This window comes from Rhynchophorus ferrugineus, unplaced genomic scaffold (genome assembly GCF_030347505.1).
Source record: "Rhynchophorus ferrugineus isolate W39M unplaced genomic scaffold, kcgeb_rfMv2 rfM8, whole genome shotgun sequence".
Lineage (NCBI taxonomy): Eukaryota > Metazoa > Arthropoda > Insecta > Coleoptera > Curculionidae > Rhynchophorus > Rhynchophorus ferrugineus.
This window is the reverse complement of record NW_027472587.1, coordinates 21,260,023-21,287,447: the sequence shown is the minus strand read 5'-3', so window position 1 is coordinate 21,287,447 and position 27,425 is coordinate 21,260,023. Positions and strand designations below refer to the sequence as shown.

The 27,425-nt window shown below is 33.3% G+C and overlaps 1 protein-coding gene and 1 long non-coding RNA gene across 2 annotated transcripts in view; one reads left to right on the top strand and one right to left on the bottom strand.

Moving 5' to 3' along the window:
- Nucleotides 1-27,425, top strand: part of LOC143201771 (uncharacterized) — a 185,281-nt gene that overhangs the window by 5,107 nt on the left and 152,749 nt on the right. The window lies entirely within an intron of this gene.
- Sox15 (Sox box protein 15) overlaps nt 17,953-27,425 on the bottom strand; it is a 114,983-nt gene continuing 105,510 nt past the window's right edge. Inside the window, exons 4-6 of the mRNA XM_076412940.1 lie at nt 21,992-22,199; nt 21,085-21,201; nt 17,953-21,022 (exon numbers count right to left, since the gene is read on the bottom strand). Coding sequence (XP_076269055.1) covers nt 19,990-21,022; nt 21,085-21,201; nt 21,992-22,199 — 1,358 coding nt within the window. The 3' untranslated portion in view covers nt 17,953-19,989. The remainder of the gene's footprint in view (nt 21,023-21,084; nt 21,202-21,991; nt 22,200-27,425) is intronic.

The following is a 27,425-nucleotide window of genomic DNA, read 5'->3' as shown; positions in this document are numbered from 1 at the left end:
TGCCCAAGTCTCGTCTCCAGGTAACACCGCTGCCATCCGTTTTATATAATTATATTTTTCACGTTTTTTTTATAGCCAATAATAACGGTCACATAATGTAAACACCACTGTTTCATTTCGTTTTACCTCCGTTCACCGAGCCACATCATTTACCCTAAATAGTAAATATAATACATATATTATCGACATAAAGGACTTAAAATTATAATTAAGTACACAGTTATAATAGTTTTTAGATTACGGTGGCGTTTGATCATATTTACACTGAACTCTTTTCCTTACCACTTATGGGTTAGAGCTCTAGGCGGTTCTTTTTATATCACTGTATTTCTCCTTCGTTTGTTCTGTTAATACCTGTATATACCTTCCTTTGTAAAACTATATTTAATCACTGCATTCACCTTAATGCATTTGCCATATCTGCAAGACAGTTACTATTCTTTCTCTCCTGATAGATTTTAACCAAATGCTCATGTATATTCTGAACAATTACGCACATATCTGTGCAGATAAATCTTTTACACTCTACAATAGCATTTCCTATAGTCATCCTATATTAATTATATACCCACCTTTACTTGTTTCCATTCTTATCATCCTGTCTTAGAAATTGGCATCATTGAATCAAATCATATTCAGGAAGTTTCATTCAAGTTTTTTTTTATAACATCTTTATTAGATACGCTTAGTACAATCTTAATTATTATTATTATTACAATTAATTTATTACTACTTTTCCTACGTGCTTGGATTAATTAACAAGCAAGACGAGTGCGAGAAAATACATCAGTATGTATTCCTCAATTATAAAATTACAATTATTTATTAATTATTAACTAATAGCTATAGTTTACACTAATAATACACACTAAATGTTCACACAAGTTCGTATGGTTTTGTTCGTTTCAATCTCCTGACATCCTTCGCGCTGTCCAGCAGTTGTATTGCATCCACGTTAGTATGATTTAGTAATCTTCTTTCGTGTTTCAAGGCGAAATCCTGCACAACTTCGCAAATCCATTTGATTTCCAGGTCATCGTGCAGTTCTTCATTGGTTACATAGCGATAGGCATTGGTAATCAATCGAAGAATCTTGTTTTGACAGCGCTGTATGACTAACTGATTTGAATATTTAGTGCAACCCCATATTTGCACCCCATAGATCCAAATTGGCTTTATAATTGTATTATAGATCAGCCTCTTTGATTTTAGATCAAGTTGAGAGTATCTTCCGACTAACCAGTATAGTTGTTTTATTTTGGTTCTAATGTGTTTTGCTTTTTGTCTAACGTGATGCTAGTTTCATTCAAGTGAATAACTAAGCTGTTAATATCCAATCTATCAAACATTTGTTCACAATTCCATCATGTGTCTTATCGAGTTTATCCAAACCGAAGGTGCTATTAACCATTCCTGTTTCTATCACGAAGTACCATATATCTGCAATGAATTATTAATAAATGTTACGACTAATGAAACCTAATCAATTGTAGTAGTTTGGTTACACGTTTCTGAAGCGAATTTACAAATTGCGACAGGCAATACAATAAACATCTTGATGACGTATATACAAGAAAACTTTGGATAGACTATATGTAGCCTCGATTATTTTTTTTATCAGTCTCTTAGAACTTCAACAATCTGCTCGTGTATTATACAATATGACTATATATAGAGAATCACTTCAGTAAGTGATCTGCTGTACAAATTTATAATCTAAGTCTAATTATAGATACTATTATAACGTACTCTAAAGTCTATACTAATTTATTCTAAAGACTATTCTAACTTATTCTAGAGATTATTAAATCTTACTCTAGGTGTCTATTTATCACATTTAACTCTATGGCAAGTGCATTGTGATGTACCAACAGTCTTTCAGAGTACTTTGCACCAATATTTCGAATCACACTCGTTATGGGTTCCAAGGGGATATCGCGCTAAATTAGTTTGTTTCAGACGTAATATGGGGCATCGACGATGGGTCACAACATTATTTTGGAACCTCTGAAGAATAGACATGTTAGATTTGCTAACAGTACCCCACAGTTCAATACTATAGGTCCAAATGGGCCTAGGTATTGACGTATACAGTAAAACATTGTTATCTAAGGATAATTTAGATTTACGCCCTATCAGCCAATACTATTGCTCTATTGCCAATGCTACCAAGCTATTTGCGTTTTGTCATTATATATTTTTTGCATGTTATGCGTCGATCAAAATGCATTCCCAGATATTTAACATTGTCTGCTTGCGAGAGTTCATAATTATACATTTTTATTGAGGGACAAGTTCTTCTACAAGGGGTGAATGTCATATGAGTAGATTTTGTCTCATTTGCTTTGATACGTCACGTTTTCAACCACAATTCGACTTTGTTCAGATGAAGTTGGTGGTTTATGATAACCCTGCTGTATCATCAGCATATGTTGCAACAGTAGTGTTTCTTGAGGTCAGTAGGTAACTTGTATATAATAGATATAACGAATGGACGAAGGGCACTGCCCTTTGGAACATCCGGATACAGTGTATTCGTCACCCTGTTTCACAATAAAATGTCTGTCTGTGAGGTATTATTTCAGTAGCTGAAAGTGCCTCTGGGGCAAACGCTTTATCAATTTAATCTGTAGTCTAGTGTTCCATACCTTGTCGAAAGCTTGATATATATATATATATATATATATATATTTCTTATCATTTAAGTTTTTGTTAATTTGGTAGACTAATCTGTGTATTTGTTCTGTTGTTCCGTATTTATTACGGAAGCCAAATTGATGGTCTGGAATAATATTTCTCTGTTCTGTGATTATTTTCAGTCTTTGGATGTATAGTTTTTCAAAATCTTGGAGATCACCGATGATTAATTTAAAGATTTGATTGATTTTTTACCTATTATTTATTAAAAAAAACACATGTTTCTTTTGTCTCCTCACTCTATAAAAACTGTAGTGGTAAATCTAAACTCTAAATCTGTACTCTCAACTTGGCCTGAGACCAAAGAGATTGATTCAATAATAAAGGCAATTTGAACCTTGGATTGCAAATATAATAGAGAAATAACAAGGATTTCGTCGGAGACGTCCTTGTGTTACACTGAGGATACACTCTTAGGAACTCTCCAACAACTTCAAAGATGATTCATCGTGTCTCCCAGAAAAATGCAAATGCAATTTTGAAGCATGTTTGAAGCATTTTGAAGCATTCGTATTTTGAATCTTCTGTTATCGGATTGTTAATCGAAGTTATCATTTATTACGTACTAGCGACCCGCCCCGGCTTTGCACGGGTGCAATGCTGATACTAAATTAAATACACTACAGAAAAAATATGAACGTTGTATATAAAAACATAGCGGCCCGCTCCGACTTTGCACGGGCATAAGATATATATGCCTATGTCACTCAATGAAAACATGATTAAAATCGATCCAGTATTTTTGGTTCATTCATTACTGCCCTTGGCCTGCACGCATTAAATTTGAAGTAAAACAATTCCTCTTCCCCTATACTTACTATGAAGATTTCCTGCTATCTTTGGAATATCTAAATTCATACAATTTTTATTACATTACACATTTTTAAACGCAAATTTTAAATTTGTAATATCTCCGAAAATATTTGTTTAATTTACATGCTGTAAGGAACCATATTGATCTATATTAATTGCACACTGTTTTTAAGGTACTTAATTCGATAAGGATTAATGCCGTATTGCTTAAAATAGCTTCGTAAATAAGCCATTTTCTCACGTAAAAAATAAACAATAAAAATGGTTAATGTGGGTTATCCCTAAAAGATAAACATATACCATCGCGGACTTTTTTGTAGACCTTTTTATGGTGTACAATACTGTAGTACATTAATTTGATCTAACTCGTAGGGTTAGGCAGCGTTTTTGCTAATTGCTAAATAAGCCTAAAAAAATAGGTTAATTTACGACATCACGTTAGAAACCTCTAAAATTAGCAATGTTGCCTTAGTATATTATGCATGTATTATACATATAAACCTTCCTCTTGAATCACTCTATCTATTGAAAAAAACCGCATCAAAATCCGTGGCGTAGTTTTAAAGATTTAAGCGCACATAGGGATATAGGGACAGAAAAGGCGACTTTGTTTTATACTATTTATTACGTATATGTTTATTCGTTTTTATTTTTGCGTAGCGTCCGAAGGGTGATTCCTTTAAACCGCCGGTGATTGATTCGAGGCCTCCGCGACCGGCTATTTAATTTTCCTCGACCCGTACGCCCGACGGCGGTAATAAAAAACCGTTTTTTCCCCCCGCCGGCCCGAACCGAGTCCGATCCCGACCGTCGATACGTTCGCTTTTCGACGAGATTGTCCCAAAATCGTAAATATCCGCTGTGACCGGCACCGATGGCGGTGTCCCCTCGCCGCCCCCGCTCCCTCGGCAGCGGCGGCGGCCGCTCGGCGAAGCGGCAGCCACAGCGAGGAGCGCGGAGATGTAAATCGGGGCGCAGGAAATATGCGTATGCAGAAAAGTGTCGCAGGACGGCAAACGGCGGCCGCGGGAGATACGCGTCCGAGTTACGAGGGTCCGGTCGCGTTTGTCGGGGCCCGCTGGCCGCCTTTGACATGGCAGGGTCGGCTCCGCCTCGGGGGGTTTCTCTACCACCACCCCCCGCCTCCCCGCCTCGTCCCCAAGCGGCTTTCCGCGAACGGTCTCGCGCGGTCGTTATTTAAACGTCACGTCGAGTCGCCAACTTTTGCCTTAATTTGTTCGCTTACTCGGCCGTCCGCTCATACGGGAGGAGTTTTGAATAAATTTACATACGCGGCCGGTACCGTATTTCAGTACGCGTCGTCGAGATTTACGCGCGTACCGCCGGCGAATCCGATTTCGACCGCATAGGGACGCTCGCGTCCGGCATTACGGCCTCCAATGGTCGAATGTCGGCACCACCACGAACTGTACGTTCAAAGGTTCGTAATAAAACGACCACAGCTCAAAAAAAGACAAGATTTCAGGACAAGAGGACATCAAAAATATTTTTGTTCTCCCGATATCAGGAAAATTACAAAGCCACAAGTTTATAGACGTCATATAATGAAACTAGTGACCCGCCCCGGCTTCGCACGGGTGCAATGCTGATACTAAATTAAATACACTACAGAAAAAATATGAACGTTGTATATAAAAACATAGCGGCCCGCTCCGACTTTGCACGGGCATAAAATATATATGCCTATGTCACTCAATGAAAACATGATTAAAATCGATCCAGTATTTTTGGTTCATTCATTACTGCCCTTGGCCTGCACGCATTAAATTTGGAGTAAAACAATTCCTCTTCCCCTATACTTACTATGAAGATTTCCTGCTATCTTTGGAATATCTAAATTCATACAATTTTTATTACATTACACATTTTTAAACGCAAATTTTAAATTTGTAATATCTCCGAAAATATTTGTTTAATTTACATGCTGTAAGGAACCATATTGATCTATATTAATTGCACACTGTTTTTAAGGTACTTAATTCGATAAGGATTAATGCCGTATTGCTTAAAATAGCTTCGTAAATAAGCCATTTTCTCACGTAAAAAATAAACAATAAAAATGGTTAATGTGGGTTATCCCTAAAAGATAAACATATACCATCGCGGACTTTTTTGTAGACCTTTTTATGGTGTACAATACTGTAGTACATTAATTTGATCTAACTCGTAGGGTTAGGCAGCGTTTTTGCTAATTGCTAAATAAGCCTAAAAAAATAGGTTAATTTACGACATCACGTTAGAAACCTCTAAAATTAGCAATGTTGCCTTAGTATATTATGCATGTATTATACATATAAACCTTCCTCTTGAATCACTCTATCTATTGAAGAAAACCGCATCAAAATCCGTTGCGTAGTTTTAAAGATTTAAGCGCACATAGGGATATAGGGACAAAAAAGGCGACTTTGTTTTATACTATGTAGTGATATATTAAATATAAGCCCTCCATAATAATTTTCCCCAATTCAATTTTTTCCAATAATTTTGCACAATAATAAAAACAACATAACCCACCAGAAAATTCATACATATATATATATATATATATATATATATATATATAAATAAATTGCTGCTAGTCTCGTTAAAACTGTAGAGGGCCAATTTTGGTATTCCAACATGTATGGAAGTCCAGGGAAGGTTTATATTGTAAGAAATTATGGAATAGTTACAAAGAAAGTAGTAAAAACGACAATTAAAATATCTGCACCATCATAAACTGTGTGTTTAGAGGTTCGTAATAATGCGACACCAAGTCAAAGTCATTTCGATATATAAATGATAACGATATTTCGTTGCTTAAACAAGATTTATGAAGATTTCTGGGAAATTATTCTCAAAAAAACTCTGGAAATATCCCAAACTGGACTCGTTGTTTAGGTAGAATACCGAGACTGGACATTTTATTTGTGTCCCTCCATGTATATATTAATGAACATTATATATAGTGCTTCTAAAGTTACCATTTTTCTTTCAATACTGAGTTCAAATGGATCAATTGGGGCTTTATATAATATTCAGTGGCTTTTTATAGCAAACATCCACAATTTGGTGATGTTTGAAGCTTTCATACCATTAAATATACAATTTAATAATATTTTTGGAGCAAAATTTTGTTGTTTAAACAAGATTAATATGAAATTATCGACCAAAGAGATGATTAAAAAAAAGTTCTCCAAAGGGGCTAAATCTTTCGTATTATATGTAAATTGCGGTAAAATATACTATAAACCTAATAATTTTTGTATAGGGTGAATACTTTTTGAGATATAGGCAATAATTGGGTTTAAAGAATTTTTTAATAAAAACTTAATTTTACCCTAACTCTGAAACCATTAATATTTACAGAAAATCTGATTATACCATCTTATTCAGCGTCTAATTTTACATAAGTATGGACATTTTCATCAATATATCATTGCCGAAAGCGGAGTTATAAGGAAAAGTCTGAAAATGATCAAAAATCGCGATTTTTCCTGAGTATATATATGGAAAAAATACAAAAAAAATTTACATCACCAAATAAGCTGAAACTGTCATATTTTATGAAAATTGTGGTGAAAAATACTATAAACCCATTAATTTTTGTATAGGGTGAATACTTTTTGAGATATAGGCAATAATTGGTTTTAAAGAATTTTTTAATAAAAACATAATTTTACCCTAACTTTGAAATCGTTAATATTTACAGCAAATCTGATTATGTCATCTTATTCAGCGTCTAATTTTACATAAGTATGGACATTTTCATCAATATATCATTGCCGAAAGCGGAGTTATAAGGAAAAGTCTGAAAATGATCAAAAATCGCGATTTTTCCTGAGTATATATATGGAAAAAATACAAAAAAAATTTACATCACCAAATAAGCTGAAACTGTCATATTTTATGAAAATTGTGGTGAAAAATACTATAGACCCATTAATTTTTGTACAGGGTGAATACTTTTTGAGTTATAGGCAATAATTGGGTTTAAAGAATTTTTTAATAAAAACATAATTTTACCCTAACTTTGAAATCGTTAATATTTACAGCAAATCTGATTATGTCATCTTATTCAGCGTCTAATTTTACATAAGTATGGACATTTTCATCAATATATCATTGCCGAAAGCGGAGTTATAAGGAAAAGTCTGAAAATGATCAAAAATCGGGATTTTTCCTGAGTATATATATGGAAAAAGTACAAAAAAAATTTACATCACCAAATAAGCTGAGACTGTCATATTTTATGAAAATTGTGGTGAAAAATACTATAGACCCATTAATTTTTGTATAGGGTGAATACTTTTTGAGTTATAGGCAATAATTGGGTTTAAAGAATTTTTTAATAAAAACATAATTTTACCCTAACTTTGAAATCGTTAATATTTACAGCAAATCTGATTATGTCATCTTATTCAGCGTCTAATTTTACATAAGTATGGACATTTTCATCAATATATCATTGCCGAAAGCGGAGTTATAAGGAAAAGTCTGAAAATGATCAAAAATCGCGATTTTTCCTGAGTATATATATGGAAAAAATACAAAAAAAATTTACATCACCAAATAAGCTGAAACTGTCATATTTTATGAAAATTGTGGTGAAAAAGAGGATGATATGGTTATTTTTGTTATTGGACGGGTATTTTTTGAGTTATATGGAAAAATTGGGATTACAGAAATTTTAACAAAAAACTTATTCTGGTATAACTTTTCAAAACTTTTAATTTTACGACTAAAATAATGGCATTATCAGAAAAACCACTTAATTTTACATAAAATATGATGAATTCAATATTGTATCTTAATTTGAACCATAGATATTAAGGAAAATCCAGTTGATGTAGATCAAAACTATTTCTATTTAAAACAATATATCAACCATTTTATTGAAAATATTCAAATATTTAAGAAAAATAAGTTTTCCATCGTCTGAAGCATCTGCTTTTACATATAATTCCACATTTTCAACATATTATATTAATTTAAATACGAGTTATTACGAGAAATCCAAAAGAAAATGGTCAGAATTATATTTAAGTGAAAACTATTTGAAAAATATTTCCGCAAAGGCCCACTCAAATTTTCAAATATATACGGAAATGAATAATGTTATCAAGTATTGATTTTAATATAGAAATGTAATGATGTATCTGGTTTCAAAATTAATTCCACGTAAAAATTAATGATTCGACAGTAATAACATATCCAAAGAAGCTAACGTTTCCATAAAGTTCACACATAATGCCTTACAGACTGGAATAATATCTAGAATGTAATTATTAATAAAAAAAGACATACTTTTTATGTTGTTTAATCCTAAAATATTGTGTATTTTTAAACCTTCTGACCAAGCCATCGATATCTAGGAGTTGGGGAACCTCAACATTGATGTGTTAAGTCCATGGGAACCTTATCGACAATTTATACCTTCAGACCCTTATGTAAATTGTCATTACGAATGTACCATGATATATAGTCTATCCAAGGTTTTTTGTACATACGTCATCAAGATGTTTAATATATTGCCTGCCGTAATTTGTACATTCGTTTTAGAATTAGAAAATATTTTCCTTCTCATTTTATTCTAGTTAAAAAAAGACACAATGCTGTCTAATTTGGTTTAAGATTTGTTGGTAAAGCAAACGCTTTTTATATATTGACAAAGCTGGATATCCAGTCAATAACCAGTACATTTTTTTATACCTCTGATTTCTTAACATGTGGCTTCCACCTGAGGCTGTTTTTCCATACGGGACTACTTGTTGATTTATATATTCTGGCTTATGCTTGATTTTTTTGGTGATTTCAATATGCACTAATTTTTATTTTTTGTCCAGCATTGTGTTTCAGCAACATCTATTTATAACTATCCTGTCGTTATCTATGATGGCCAAGATTGCACGATCATCTGCAAATGTAGCAACAACATTTTCAATGAATGTAGGCAAGTCCCGATTCTACATCAGATAAAGGTTTGTTTCTCACACACTTCCCCGTGTCACACCTGCTTGTAGTTTCATCAAGTTGGAATTGGAATCTTCTTGTTTGATTCTGAAGTGTCAGTCAGTTATTTATTTATGATTATGATGAATATTTGAATATTGATCATGGAGAAGTATTTTAATCAAGTAATTCGGACATTCCTGGTATAGGAATCGGAATTACTTCAGCTATACAGTTGTGGTACATATTGTAGTCTGAGTGAAGCTTTCATGGTTGATGATTTTAATTAGTGCTTTTCTTAGAAATTCCTTTGCTATTTTCCCGGTAATAAGCCCAACATCAGGAGCCTTTTTTTGCTAATATTATTTTTTATTCTCTTCAATTATAGTGATACATACAGTGCGTATCATTTCCTGCTTATTGACGCAGGATTATAATTTAATGTCATCCACTGTATTGAAACATTGTCTGGGGTAGTCTGCAAATCTTGTAGTCTCTTGATTCTTTCATCCCCATTTTTTGTCGAGGGATTTTGCGTGATAAGGAAAAAGGGAAAATGAAACAATGAATATTTAAAAATGTATATATTTTCAACTATTCCACAAAAGAGTATTTACACATATCTTTTAATTATTTCTATACAAAAAAGAGTATCTTAGAAAAAAACAAATAGAACAGTATTTCGCTAATATTTATAATTCATTATTTACACGCGGTTTAATGAAACTTTGGTTTATAATTTATTTATGCGCAAGTCAGTTAGATAAAAGGTAAACACGGACCTATAGAAACTTGGTGGCGTACATACACACACACACACACACATTGCACAATTCCGTAAACGTCTTTGACGTTTCGTCAAGGCAAAACAAACAGCTGATAAAACGAAATTTGTCTCATTACCAGAAAACTACGTGTAATGTTTGTTTAGAATCAACCGTTGTACGTTTAAGTAAGCGACCAAGTTCGCTATCATCGCAATCATTACTTCAAGCACTGCTTTATCGTATTGTAAGAATGTAACCTTGCACAAAAAAACGTAGTATTCCGATTGTCTGATCGCAAATGAATTGCTAATGGAAACGCCGATACAAATACCGGGTATACATTCGAACATAACTCCTGAATGTTATTAATAAAACGTTATATCTTCATTAATTTTTTTGAAATAGGACAGCAAATGATTGTTGAAATATTGATTGGCCTTGCTCATGAATGTTTTATGATTATAAATTTGTTGATGATACGGAATCATTTGTTTTTTTACAGTAATGTCAGGAATAGAATGATTTTATTCCTTGTTTTTCAAAAATATCAATATTTTAACAGCAAAATCGAATCACCATGTTTTTGCCAGGATATTTGAAATTATTATAAAATTTAGGTGTTATTTCATTTATTTGTAGCATTCATAACAATATATATACAATAAAACCGTATATCTTCATTGATTATTTGAATAGGATAGCGAATGATTGTTGAAAGATTGATTAGCCTTTAGAATTATATTATTTGTTGATGATATGGAATCATTTATTTTTAGTACGGAAATATCAGACATAAAATATGTATCACCAATTTTATTCTTTAGAATTGTAAAGAAACTATGCCTTTTTTAAAAATTATATAGTTTATTAGCGGTTTTATAATAATATCTTTATTTTGGATAGATAATTAATGAAATATGAGTTTTATATAGTACAATTATGTACTATTTTCATGAAAATAATGTCTTTGAAATCGAACCACCTTTTGCTATTACTGATAGAAATAGTATCTTTTAGAAATAATCTGACGTAGCTACCTTTTATGAATAGATTTTTATGGTTGATCACTATTTAGGCATCCATTTTTCAACTTTCATGTAACAATATCGAATTATTTTAGTAGAAATCAGACTTTATAATCAGAATCACTAATAATTTGTTGGAGGCTTTTTTAACAATCTGTTTCTCATAATTAATTTAACTCTGATGGTTTGTATTCATCATTTTCTATGGTTAATCAACATATTATTGTTGATTTTTGCCAGTTCTTTATTTTTATACTTTATTGACACATATTTTTTTATCAGCTGTATTATTTTTATTGTTATATATTTGTAGAAAGGATGTGTTTAAGTAGTTAATCTGATGCAGCTACCTTAGTATGAATAGATTTTGATGGTTGATCACTATTTTATTAATAATTTATTTAGAGGGCATCCATTTTTCATCTGTTATCTAACAATGTCGAATTATTTTAGTAGAAATCAGACTTTATAATCAGAATCACCAATAATTTGTTGGAGGCTTTTTTAACAATCTGTTTCTCATAATTAATTTAACTCTGATGGTTTGTATTCATCATTTTCTATGGTTAATCAACATATTATTGCTGATTTTTGCCAGTTCTTTATTTTTATACTTTATTGACACATATTTTTTTATCAGCTGTATTATTTTTATTGTTATATATTTGTAGAAAGGATGTGTTTAAGTAGTTAATCTGACGCAGCTACCTTAGTATGAATAGATTTTGATGGTTGATCACTATTTTATTAATAATTTATTTAGAAGGCATCCATTTTTCATCTGTTATCTAACAATGCTGAATTATTTTCGTAGAATTCAGACTTTATAATCAGAATCACTAATAATTTGTTGGAGGCTTTTTTAACAATCTGTTTCTCATAATTAATTTAACTCTGATGGTTTGTATTCATCATTTTCTATGGTTAATCAACATATTATTGTTGATTTTTGCCAGTTCTTTATTTTTATACTTTATTGGCACATACTTTTTTATCAGCTGTATTATTTTTATTGTTATATATTTGTAGAAAGGATGTGTTTAAGTAGTTAATCTGACGCAGCTACCTTAGTATGAATAGATTTTGATGGTTGATCACTATTTTATTAATAATTTATTTAGAGGGCATCCATTTTTCTTCTGTTATCTAACAATGTCGATTTATTTTCGTAGAAATCAGACTTTATAATCAAAATCACCAATAATTTGTTGGAGACTTTTTTAACAACCTGTTTCTCATAATTAGTTTAACTCTGCTACTTTGTATTCACCATTTTCTATGGTTAATCAACATAGTATTGCTGATTTTTGCCAGTGCTTTATTTTTATACTTTATTGACACATATTTTTTATCAGCTTTATTATTTTTACTGTTTTCTATTTGTAGAAAGGATGTGTTTAAGTAGTTAATCTGATGCAGCTACCTTAGTATGAATAGATTTTGATGGTTGATCACTATTTTGTTAATAATTTATTTAGAGGGCATCCATTTTTCTTCTGTTATCTAACAATGTCGATTTATTTTCGTAGAAATCAGACTTTATAATCAAAATCACCAATAATTTGTTGGAGACTTTTTTAACAACCTGTTTCTCATAATTAATTTAACTCTGCTGCTATGTATTCACCATTTTCTACGGTTAATCAACATAGTATTGCTGATTTTTGCCAGTGCTTTATTTTTATACTTTATGGACACATATTTTTTGTTATCAGCTGTATTATTTTTACTGTTTTCTATTTGTAGAAAGGATATATTGAAGTAGTTAATCTGGGGCAGCTACCTTAGTATGAATAGATTTTGATAGTTGATCACTATTTTATTTATAATTTATTTAGAGGGCATCCATTTTTCATCTGTTATCTAGCAATGTCGAATTATTCTCGTAGAAATCAGACTTTATAATCAGAATCACCAATAATTTGTTGGAGACTTTTTTAACAACCTGTTTCTCATAATTAGTTTAACTCTGCTACTTTGTATTCACCATTTTCTATGGTTAATCAACATAGTATTGCTGATTTTTGCCAGTGCTTTATTTTTATACTTTATTGACACATATTTTTTTATCAGCTGTATTATTTTTACTGTTTTCTATTTGTAGAAAGGATATGTTGAAGTAGTTAATCTGAGGTAGCTACCTTAGTATGAATAGATTTTGATAGTTGATCACTATTTTATTAATAATTTATTTAGAGGGCATTCATTTTTCTTCTGTTATCTAACAATTTCGAATTATTTTCGTAGAAATCAGACTTTATAATCAGAATCACCAATAATTTGTTGGAGACTTTTTTATCAACCTGTTTCTCATAATTGATTTAACTCTGCTGCTTTGTATTTACCATTTTCTATGGTTAATCAACATAGTATTGCTGATTTTTGACAGTGCTTTATTTTTATACTTTATTGACACATATTTTTTTATCAGCTGTATTATTTTTACTGTTTTTTATTTGTAGAAAGGATATGTTGAAGTAGTTAATCTGAGGCAGCTACCTTAGTATGAATAGATTTTGATGGTTGATCACTATTTTATTAATAATTTATTTAGAGGGCATCCATTTTTCTTCTGTTATCTAACAATTTCGAATTATTTTCGTAGAAATCAGACTTTATAATCAGAATCACCAATAATTTGTTGGAGACTTTTTTATCAACCTGTTTCTCATAATTGATTTAACTCTGCTACTTTGTATTCACCATTTTCTATGGTTAATCAACATAGTATTGCTGATTTTTGCCAGTGCTTTATTTTTATACTTTATTGACACATATTTTTTTATCAGCTGTATTATTTTTACTGTTTTCTATTTGTAGAAAGGATATGTTGAAGTAGTTAATCTGAGGCAGCTACCTTAGTATGAATAGATTTTGATGGTTGATCACTATTTTATTAATAATTTATTTAGAGGGCATCCATTTTTCAACTTTCACGTACCAATGTTGAATTATTTTAGTAGAAATCAAACTTTATAATCAGAATCACCAATAATTTGTTGGAGACTTTTTTAACAACCTGTTTCTCATAATTAATTTAACTCTGCTGCTATGTATTCACCATTTTCTATGGTTAATCAACATAGTATTGCTGATTTTTGCCAGTGCTTTATTTTTATACTTTATTGACACATATTTTTTGTTATCAGCTGTATTATTTTTATTGTTTTAAATTTGTAGAAAGGATGTGTTTAAGTAGTTAATCTGACGCAGTTACCTTAGTATGAATAGATTTTGATGGTTGATCACTATTTTATTTATAATTTATTTAGAGGGCATCCATTTTTCATCTGTTATCTAGCAATGTCGAATTATTCTCGTAGAAATCAGACTTTATAATCAGAACCAATAATAATTCGTTGGAGAATTTTTAACAAATAGTTTTCTCATAATTAATCTAACCCTGCTGCATTGTATTCAACATTTTCGGTGGTTGATCAATGTATAATTGGTGATTTTTTCCAAGTACATTTAATATTGATGTCTACTCTAACATTGTAATGTTTTATGCGTCATATATTTAAAGCAATCATACCTTAGAAATATCATCACGAATATTTTATCGGTTATTATGTAACAGTGCTTTAGTTTTTATGATTTACTAGTAATGGTGACTCTGAGCAGTGTAGCAGCTATGTGTAACAGCATCAGCAATCATTTAGTGGTACCAAATAGGGAAATAATTGTAAATAAGGTTCAGACATTTATGTACTTGCAATCCTTTTGGTCTAAAACGTATACTGTCGACTAATAATCAATAAACAAGTATCCACAAGCATGTGACGGTATGTGCGACAAAACCAACACGCAAAGCCGACTACGTAGCCCCGCGAAAACTCTCAAATATTAATAATATAATTCGATTATAAATTCTTTCGTAGTGAGACCCACGCGACCCTGCATATTAAATTATGCAAATCGGCCCCAAGCCCATAAAGTCCAATCATCGATACCGAAGCCAGCGGAATTATTTACTCATGTACCGGTCGCCTTTTTTTTCTTTTGGATTCGTTTCTTTCTGTCTCGTCGACGTTTTTTTCCCTTCTTCTTCTTCTTCGTCGTCGTCGTCGTCACAAGATTCGAAGGCGTGCCAATTATTCCGGTAATTTTCGATCTTTTCACCGTTTCGTCGTTTACTCCTTTCTCTTTTACGATTTTTCGCACCGCCATGGACAGTTTCGGGAGAGTCATAAATTTTATCGCGGGTGATTTATATTATCCGTTAAAAACGAATAAATCATCATCGGTTTTATTTGAATATTTATGCGGTGATATATGGTGTTATCCTCTGGGAAGTGGCACAAATCGTTGTAAATTTGATCGGTGAATTGCCGTGAATTTTGATACATTTACATTTATTTAAGAATTATCAGCAGAATTATTGGTCACAGAGCCTTCTTTGTTGCCGGTGTCCTCACTATATTGTAATAAGTAATTATTCTTGCTCCTTTGTCTAGTTGCAGAAAAAATTTTCCATTAAAAATCGATTTTATTGGCGATTTATCATAAATCTATAATATCTATGCTTTGATACATTTCAAGTGTTTATCCACTTCGAAATGACAGTAACTAATGCACCATTACTGCCCTCAACCTATTAAGAGACTATTATAATATTTTGAGCAAGATGCTGTATATAACTTATACGTGACAGCCATTAACAACAGATAACTGATTTTCCTGTGCTGACTAAGCATAATTTCTTGAAACAAATGAAAGAAAAACATGACCGAAACCAAGGGAAGTCTCGTTAGATACTGTGAGGACTCTGCACCGTCAAATTCAGTGGCTAAGAAGTGAGTGACGCCAAACGATCAGGTCACCCAAAAGAGATCATTATGCCAGTAGTCAATGATAAGATTCATACGATCGGAAAATGAAATTGAAAGAGATCATTATTTGATTGGTGAATTGCCGTGAATTTTGATAAATTTACATTTATTTAAGAATTATCAGCAGAATTATTGGTCACAGAGCCTTGTTTGTTGCCGGTGTCCTCAGTATATTGTAATAAGTAATTATTCTTGCTCCTTTGTCTAGTTGCAGAACAAATTTTCCATTAAAAATCGATTTTATTGGCGATTTATCATAAATCTATAATATCTATGCTTTGATACATTTCAAGTGTTTATCCACTTCGAAATGACAGTAACTAATGCACCATTACTGCCCTCAACCTATTAAGAGACTATTATAATATTTTGAGCAAGATGCATTATATAACTTATACGTGACAGCCATTAACAACAGATAACTGATTTTTCTGTGCTGACTAAGCATAATTTCTTGAAACAAATGAAAGAAAAACATGACCGAAACCAAGAGAAGTCTCGTTAGATACTGTGAGGACTCTGCACCGTCAAATTCAGTGGCTAAGGAGTGAGTGACGCCAAACGATCAGGTCGCCCAAAAGAGATCATTATGCCAGAAATCAGTGATAAAATTCATACGATCGGAAAATGAAATTGAAAGAGATCATTACTCAGATCTTTTGAATTAACTTGATATTAATTTGGAATAAAAATGGCCGTATCTAGCGAAGTTAAAAGTGTTAAAACCCATAAATTGTGTTACGAACTCCTCCCACATCCAGCATATCCAGATTTAGTCCCTTGTGACTATCTGCTGTCTTCACAGTTAAAGTAGTGACCGGGTGATAAAATATTTGGATTGAATGAAGAACCTATTAAATTGAAAGCCTATATAGAATGCCCCAAGAAAGCCTATTATTTCGAAGGAACAAAATAATTGGAAAAACGTTAAATTAATTATTAAATTATTATTTGAATTGGTTGGCAATTTTTTACTCTTATTTTAACTATTTGTTATTGTTTTTATTTCAGTTTTAGCTAACTAATTATTAATTTTTAATGACCATCGAACTTTTTATATTAATAATTTACGATTTTATTGTTTATCTTCAATCCTTAACTCTTCAATCTTAACTTTAAAATCAAATTTTCAATATCATCTGTGATCATTGATGTTATAAATGTTAGGTGTTATTCTCTTTAAACTTACATATGTGATTATAATTTCGGCGATGCACATTTCTTGGCTAAGTTTGAAATGGTTGCTGATGTTTCACTTTTATTTTAACTATTTGTTATTGTTTTTATTTCAGTTTTAGCTAACTAATTATTAATTTTTAATGACCATCGAACTTTTTATATTAATAATTTACGATTTTATTGTTTATCTTCAATCCTTAACTCTTCAATCTTAACTTTAAAATCAAATTTTCAATATCATCTGTGATCATTGATGTTATAAATGTTAGGTGTTATTCTCTTTAAACTTACATATGTGATTATAATTTCGGCGATGCACATTTCTTGGCTAAGTTTGAAATGGTTGCTGATGTTTCACTTTTATTTTAACTATTTGTTATTGTTTTTATTTGAGTTTTAGCTTACTAATTATTCATTTTTAATGATTGTTGAACTTTTATGTCTGATAATTTATGAATGCTGTTGATTTTATTGTTTAACAGTTAACTTTGATCAAATTTTCAATATCATCACAAATTGAAGGTTGTTTTCATTTTATGAGTGATTAATGAGCATTGATGTAATGAATATTAGATGTTATTCTCGTTAAAATGACACATATAATCATAAGTTAGGTTGATACACTCTTCTTTATTAAGTTTGAAATGGTTGCTGATGTTTCACTTTTATTTTAACTATTTGTCATTCTTTTTATTTCAATTTTAGTTTACTAATTGTCAATTTTCGAACTTTTAGACCTGATAGATTATGATTGGTGTTGATTTTGTTGTTCTAGTTCCTTTTTACGATAAAGATCAAGTTTTCAATATCATCACAAATTTATTACAGATTATTTTACAATATACATTACAACGTAGTTTACCAGCCTAATATGGTCTAAAATACGATAATTCTGCCTTTCTCCTTTGGTTCGTCCTGATATATAAACTCGCAATAAATAAATGACGTCCAAAACGAACAGGAAAAAATAACCAGCGGCCTTTTATCAGTCTGCCCTGAATCGTCGATCGCCAGGACCCTTCATCCCTACGAATCTCGACGAGAGAATCGCAGGAAATACTTTACGTATACAGTGTTTTCGTCGTGCCACGGTAATCTTTCAAATTTGAAATGTCACCATGTGACGTATTCCGCTGACGCGTTCCGAAACGTTGCGAATAAAAACGGAAAGATTTCTCATGCTAACGCTGTTGTTTGTTCTGTGTGGTAGCTTCTGCTGCAGGATTATGTCGTAAAAGCAGGGACGATACGTTTATATGGGGGTTTTAGCGGGCTTAATGCGAGAAAAGCCAATGTTTATTCATGATGTATCTTGAATTTCAATGTTTTTTTCGCTGTAATAATTTCGACGCGATGAATATTGAACAGTTTTTCGGTAAAATGTGTCAGCAGAAGGCCACAGATCACTTACTAGACCAGCTATACTTGCATTTTTAATTTTGGTCGTCGATATACAACAACAACAACTTATTCACGTTGCTGTTTTGTTTGTCTCTAAGGCGATATCACGGTGAATATCGGTGAGGGTCGTTCTGGATTGAACTAGTTATACCAGTATGATATGTTGCTGTACAATAATATAATAAAAAAAATACTTTAATATTACCCTGCCCAACAACGCAATATTTCGGACCAAAGATGGTTAATTCTCATTTATTTTATTTTTCTGACCTGAAAATCGTAACAGAAAGTATCGATTAGCTCTAGTTTTTGAAATACATACTTTATTTTTTCTTAACCTTTCTTTCTTTCTTAACTGTAAACTATGTTAACTATGCGATGTATTTCAGAGTTGTTATTGAAATTGGTAGGATTATTTGTTATTTATTATTGATTATTCCAACACATTAGTTTCTTGGAATTTTGGTTTAAGGAATATAGCCTTTAAAAAGATTTTTCAAAATTTCAATTATTATCGGAGATATATTTAGTTCTACTGAACCCATTTAGTTGAAATTTGGTGTAATCCTTCTCTATATATTCTTCTATCACAGTAAATAGGTTTAGTAGAATTCGTTTTTAGATATCACGTCACTAGAATATCTCCAAAAATAATTTAAACAAAATCGATAAATGAAAAAATGTGTATAGGAACAAAAATTTAAAACCTTCTTTCTATTTTATATCACAAAAATTAGAGCTAGTAATCCAAAATTATTAAGAATTGGTCTACAGAAATGAAGAAAATATTCATTTTTGTTGGATAGCGTTATTAAGGGGTTACGTGTGTTTCTCTATACAAAATCAAGTCAATAATACGAGAGAGAGAGAGAGCCTTGGAGAAAATCAAAACTCGAAAAAAAATCACAACACTTTTTTTAGATAAGGGATCGTCGGTAATCGGATCCCGATTATATTTTCAAAGTTTTGGACGAATATTTTATAAAATATCTCGTTTACACTTTCGAATATTGCTCTCTAATTACAAATGATCTTAAATAAAACGAACTAGGAACAAGAAGAGTAAAGTTGGTCAGTATTAGATTAAAAATACTTAAAATCTTCGATCGTGTTCACGTTACTATGACTCGTACTTTCCTATCATCGAACATCTAGGCACTTTCAACAGTTTTACCCGTTTGTACAATTTACTTTAATATCAACAATGAAATATCAACAGATTTTTTATTATTGCACCTATACCGTATAACTAACACTCGTGAAGCGTTCAACACTGACGCACTGCCCATCCTGTCGTCCCCTGGGGTTGGTTATCGTGTGGTTTCAAGTACTGAAGCACGTTTTACGAACACCGGCTAGTATTTCACTAAAGTCGTCCTCCGTTTTGGGGCCCACGACGCCTCCGGAGGCCAGGTCGTACACCTCCGGCCTCATGGCCTCCGCGGGCGCCTGCGCCGTGGGTAATATCACGCTGGTATGCTGAGCCTGGTACGAATAGTTGTTCAGTGGCAGGGGCTGGGTGGTTCCCACTACACAGGGTTGAGTAACGTCGACCCGGTGGTAGTTGTGGTTGGTATCGATGTTGTTGATGCCTGTCGCCAAGAAGTATTTCTCGAACTCCTGCGCGTCCACCTCGCTGTCGGCGTCGCTGCGTTCGCTGGGCATGTAGTTCTGCAGGTTCTGGTCCTGGTGATAAGTCTCCGCGTACGGATCCTCGATCGCCGACGATTTGTAGGTCTGCATATAGTCGGAGTTCTGTTTCTCCATGGCTTTCATCGACTGGTACGCCAGGAACCCCTCCCTGGACTGGTCGTGTTGCTCGTAAGCCTGATGCGACTGAGGACTGAAGTACCCCACTGTCGTGGTCGGATAGTAATGCTGCAAACCGCTGGCACCCGGTCCCACTGAGTTAGCTACCGCGGTGTTTAGTGAGGATTGTTGTCCGACCCCCAGCACCTGTTGATCTTGACTCGTAGCCACGGGAGGATAAAAGGTTCCCGTCACCACGTGCCCCTGCTCCACGCTGCTTTTACTCGAACACATCACGTACATGCCGTTGGCCATCGGTACCGACGTTATCGGCTGCGAGTTGGTGTAGTTCAGCGGCCTGTAACTTTGAACCTTAGCCGCGGACTGTTGCTCCAACGGACTGAGCTCCGGAGTGGGCAGCGTGGGGTTCTTGTCGGCCGTCTCCTTGGACCCCGCGTCCTGAGGACTGCCCGTGCTCCTCTTCGGGTCCGGACTGTGCGTGGGCGACGTCTCCGGGGTGTGAATGCTGTACGGCGACTTCTGCGAGAAGTTCTGGTAGGCCGCGAATGGATAGGTGTTGAACTTGGCGAACGTATCCGGACTGAACCTGAAACGAGAAGATATCCGTGATATTTCGCGAAGCGGGGGGCGGGGGAGGACGTGTCGTACCTTTTTTCCTGGCTGTAGTCGCCGGTGCCGCTTCCTCCGGGACTGGGGAATTCCAGAGGCGCTCCGTAGGTGCCCACCGTCGGAGATAAGCCGGCGTTAGGAACATAACCTTGATATCTGGAAATAAAATTGCTGTTAGGGCCCTAGACAACAAGAGTTTCTAATATGTAAGGTGGGTGCGTGTATTAGAGTCATTTTTCACTTTAAACAGATATTTATTGAGAAATATTGACGCAATATACGTTGATCAAAGTATTTTCCATTATTTTTTACAATTTTTACCATCTTTCTGGCGTATAACGATACCGAACGATGCTGATTTGGCAGCGATTTATCCAAGATATGCCGCATCGATTCGGTAAGTGATAATCAGAAGACGCTATGTTTGATGAATAAGCTAGGTGTGGCAGAACTTCCTATTCCTGCAGCAACGATGTATCCTTAACTACTATTGCTTTTAGAATTTCATAATGTGTGCTCGTTCTTCACTATCGCTGTCTTCTTTACAGACAATACGCCATTCAGTTTGGTTAATTGACGTCGCCAGACATCTGTAGTAAAGTATTCATTCGGTATTAGTAGCTCGTATCACTCCATATCTTGTTAATTCTACCAAATGCAAAGCAACATCTTATGATCATGTAACTATATCTATAGACAACTGTAAAATACTTATATGTGTGCTACAGTTCTGTCGCGTCGTTTGAGTGGCACTATTTTATTCGGAATCTATAAGTAACCAATAGCGATCTCTTTGTAATGTTTATATGAATACTAAGACCAACTGCCTTTACTCGTAGAGAGCAAAAGCTACAAATTCAATTTTTGTTAAGAATTGTAAAGAAAATAGTGTGATGTGCTAAAGTTTTGCCGCGGTATGTAAGGTAAGTAAAAAAGGACCTCTTACCTTGGTGACATATTTGGTAAACCGGGACTGGGCAGGGAAGGGCCGGGCGCCCTGGGTCCCCCCGGCGCCGCCCTCTGCTTGTTGTGTTTCCTCCTCCGCGGTCGGTACTTGTAGTTCGGATGCTCGGTCATGTGAATCACCCTCAGCCTCTCGGCCTCCTCGACAAACGGCCGCCGGTCCTGCGGCGTCAGCGATCGCCATTTCTTCCCTGCAACGACAACGAAACGACGCGTTACCAGAAACGTTCTCCTCGAGATCCGATGAATAATTGATAAGGGGCGCGGTCCCCGGGGCCCGCGGAGCATCCCCGAGGCCGAGGTGGGATGCGGCTCGTCTGACGGCTCCCCGTCGCGCTACGAGCCCGCTGTCAATCAGCGTGCACGCCCTTATCTTATACGGAATTGTTCGTCGATAATTGATGGCGAGTCGGGTTGTTCCACGACATATATCGGCGATATTTTAAATCATATCAACAACCCGTGACCAATTTCGTCGAAAAATATCATGCAAATTAATGCAATGTAGTACAGGGCGACGAAATGTTTAAGCTACGTTAATTAGGATCTCCAGAGGCGCTGATATCAAGAATATTTTAAACTACACTCTAAATATCTCCGCCTTGGTTCGAAACCATTTGATGAATCGTACATACTGTCACAGCTTTGTTAAACTTTCAATTTTGACTGTTTGATTAGTTTTTGACGACGCCATCGCGTTCTACTATTTTGCTCTTAATAGACTAGGTGACTGTAATAAAAAATCACAAAAATATCGATTTATAATAATATACTATGGACAGGTACGTTTACTTTAAAATTTGAAGTAGTATTATGAAGATTTTACCAGAAATAAAAGCACAAGAGGGCAAAATTCGCCATATAGAGTCAAACGCCAGCCGGAAGCGCTACAAAACATTTTTAGCGGATTTCAATTTTATTTGGATTATTTATCGTATATTTCACGAAAAGAAAAGAAAACATAAACGAAAAAATTGAACTTGGATATATATAAAGGCAAATAATCTAAATTTACCCAGAGTCGATCTGCCGATAGTGAGTATAATTGTAATAGTAAGTTTAAAAAGAATATTAGAAGCCATAAAATGTGTTAGAACATTGACTAATAAAATATTTATAAGAAAAAAATTGAACCGACTTAAAAAAATAAATAAGGAACTGACTATGAAGTAAAAATAATCAAACTTAGATTTTTAACACAAAAAAAACGTTTTCAAATAAAATATGTACATAATAATCGTTGTAATAACTAAATAAAAATAAAGAAAGAACTTATTGAACCTATCTACTACACATATTTTATGTTCTACTATATACACATAATTTAGCTTAATACCTACCTAGATCTATTTATCTGTTTACAATATTAATTTAACTATTACCAACCGAAGTCGGTCCGAGCAACAAACTAGATCTGTTTTGTTCGAAATTTAATTTTGTGCCTATGTCATAAAATTATATTATTATTTTTGTATTGTTTGGCCTTTTTTAGCTTAAACATTTTTCTGCATTCGAACGAAAATATACAACTTGTTTGGACGTATAATTACATTATGAGGCCTCACACCATCGATACACATTGGAATGTAATGTATAAGTAAGACCTGTACCCGTACGAACCGTCGAGTGCGACCGAAACAACTATGTCATACGCAGATTTAGAACGTTTTGTGGCGCATTTAAAATTACATTTTGCCCCTCTACTGCTGAAATTGTACCTTACAGACAGACATTTTGTTATCAAACAGGGTGACGAATACACTGACCTACACCCAATATATTTGGGTGTTCCGCAGGGCAGTGTTCTTGGCACATTATTATATCTATTGTATACAGCTGACCTACCGATTTCAAAAAACAGTACTGTTGTAACATATGCTGACGATACAGCGGTTGTCTCATCAGACGAGTATCGAGTATCAGCCACAAGAAACACCCAACTTCATCTTAAAAAAGTCGAATTGTGGTTGAAAACGTGGCGTATCAAAGCAAATGAGACAAAATCTACTCATGTGACATTCACCCTTTGTAGAAGAACACTCAATAAAATTGAATAATCATGAACTTTCGCGAGCAGACAGCGTTAAATATTTGGGAATGCATTTCGATCGACGTTTGACATGGAAAAAAACATATAGTTACAAAACGCAAACAGCTTGGGCTAAACTAAATCTAATGTACTGGCTGATTGAGCGTAAATCTAAATTATCATTAGATAGCAAGGCTTTTCTGTATAAGTCAATACTTAGACCAATTTGGACCTATGGTATTGAATTGTGGGGTACTACTAGCAAATCTAACATAGATATCCAGAAGTTCCAGAATAAAGTGTTGCGAGTCATCGTCCATGCCCCAAATTACGTGTCCAACAAAGTGATTCAGCACGATATGTACTATGAAAGACTATTAGTGCATCTCAATGCACTCACCAAACTGTTAAATATGCGCGATGACAGTGAAGTGCATAGGCTCAAACGCAAACTACCATTCGAACTGATTAATAGACACATAGAGTAAGATTTAATAGTCTCTAGAATAAGCTAGAATAGTTTTTACAATGAGATAGAATACACTTTAAAATAAGTCAGAATAGTATCTAGAATAAGATTTAGATGATAAGTTGTACAGTAGATCACTTATTGTAGTGATCTACTACATGTCAGAATAGTTATATTAGATAACTGAAATCATATAATAATAGTTAGTGCCCACGGGCAGATTGTTGATGTTCTAGGAGATTAGTAAAAGAAATTAAATTACACTGTTTCGAACGTCAATTCTTCGTCCAAATCAAGTTTTCCTGCAGAAATGTTTGAAGACCTGTTTTTTTTTATTTTAGCACTAGCGACCCGCTCCGGCTTCGCACGGGTACAATGCTGATACTAAATTAAATACACTACAGAAAAAATATGAACGTTGTATATAAAAACATAGCGGCCCGCTCCGACTTTGCACGGGCATAAAATATATATGCCTATGTCACTCAATGAAAACATGATTAAAATCGATCCAGTATTTTTGGTTCATTCATTACTGCCCTTGGCCTGCACGCATTAAATTTGGAGTAAAACAATTCCTCTTCCCCTATACTTACTATGAAGATTTCCTGCTATCTTTGGAATATCTAAATTCATACAATTTTTATTACATTACACATTTTTAAACGCAAATTTTAAATTTGTAATATCTCCGAAAATATTTGTTTAATTTACATGCTGTAAGGAACCATATTGATCTATATTAATTGCACACTGTATTTAAGGTACTTAATTCGATAAGGATTAATGCCGTATTGCTTAAAATAGCTTCGTAAATAAGCCATTTTCTCACGTAAAAAATAAACAATAAAAATGGTTAATGTGGGTTATCCCTAAAAGATAAACATATACCATCGCGGACTTTTTTGTAGACCTTTTTATGGTGTACAATACTGTAGTACATTAATTTGATCTAACTCGTAGGGTTAGGCAGCGTTTTTGCTAATTGCTAAATAAGTCTAAAAAAATAGGTTAATTTACGACATCACGTTAGAAACCTCTAAAATTAGCAATGTTGCCTTAGTATATTATGCATGTATTATACATATAAACCTTCCTCTTGAATCACTCTATCTATTGAAAAAAACCGCATCAAAATCCGTTGCGTAGTTTTAAAGATTTAAGCGCACATAGGGATATAGGGACAGAAAAGGCGACTTTGTTTTATACTATGTAGTGATAAGAACAGTGTAAAGCAGATATAGGACTCAAAGACCCTAGTCGGCGAAACTTCAGTCGTAATAGTTATGGATATTGAGAATGCTACATCAACTCTAGAAAAAAATCGCTCTTAAGTTAAACAATAATCATTTAAACAACTGTGAATAATTTTGAAGATTTTAAACAATCCCGCCTCATAACATTCTTGAATTTAATTCTTCACTTATATAAAAGTTCCTCCGTGCAGTGCCCAGATAGAACTACCATTTTATTTCGAATAAGTCTCATATAAACAATGTCCCAAAACGCTTATTACACTAGACCCTCCACGAAGTGATGCGACACGATATAAATTAAATATTTTTATTTTTCTTCTCGGTCCAAAAACACCACAGCTATTAGGGTAAAACAGTAAAAAAAACGGGCTCTAGGATACGTAACATGGATATTGACGGAGCTCTACAAGGACCGCCCGCATTCTTTCGGCGTATCCTGGGGCTCGGGACATTAGTCAATGGCAGAGCCAGTCATGTCGTTCATTCACAGATCAGAAAGAAATCGACTCGTCCATGGCGTGTTTTTATCCAAATTTAGTTAAGAAAAATCTCGGTTTTCGAGTCTTTGATAACATTTTTAATTACGTTTATCATTAGTTTAAAATATTTGCCAATTTTAAGATGTTGCTGCAATATTTTTTAGCCTAGAAATAATTATGACTATTTATTCTTATAATTCCTATTCAGAGTTAAGATATATTAATGAAACTGTATGTCCAATAATGTTATTGAGGTTCGTTTGTTGAAAATTCGGTGTGTGATTGAAATATGACTTTGGTTCAAAGAAGTTTTGTCCATTTTTTCTTAAACGTTTCCCAGTAACTTTATTTAAATTAGATACATTAACGAAAACAACACTGGTGGTTTGAAAATGGATGCTAGAAATGGTGATAAAAATATTTTTTCTTAGTGTTTTAAAGTTTTGAATTTTTTTCTCAAAATGTGTTTTAGCTAAGAAATCCTTAAACTGAATTTCAGCAGGTATCTCAAAAATTATTCACCGTACATCAAAAATGACTACTTCTTTACCATAATTTTAATTAAATCTGATAATTTCAACTGTTACAATAATTAAATTAATATTAATAATTTGGAGCAGCAAAATATAGCTTTGATCCTTCTCTATCGGGTCTTCTTTAATAACTCTGAATTAGATGAAGATGCAACATGAATTTTTTTTAAAAAAATTTCCATATCTCAGGAAAAATGGCGATTTTTGCCCATTTTATGACTTTTTCTTGTATCTCTAGTTTAAATAAAGATACATGGACGAGAAGATCACTACTAATGTGGAATTAAGTGCTGAAAAAGATGATAGTATTATTTTTTCGATTAAACCAAATGTTTAAAAAAAAATTGAAATATGTTTTTAGCAAAAAATCTCTAAAGCCAATTTTTGCGGATATTTCAAGAAATATTTACCCTATATAAAAAATGATAATTTTTTCGTTTTTCTCACCAATTCTCATAAAGTATCATAGTTTGAGCTGATTTGGAGATGGAAAATGTTTTTTTACCTTTTTTTTTTATATATAAACTCAAAAAAATTTGCAGATGGTGAGATACATTAATAAAAAAACCAATATATATGTTAAATATTATGCATAATAGTATTCTTAAGTTTATTTTTTGGAAAATTTGCTAGATATCACTACATAGTATA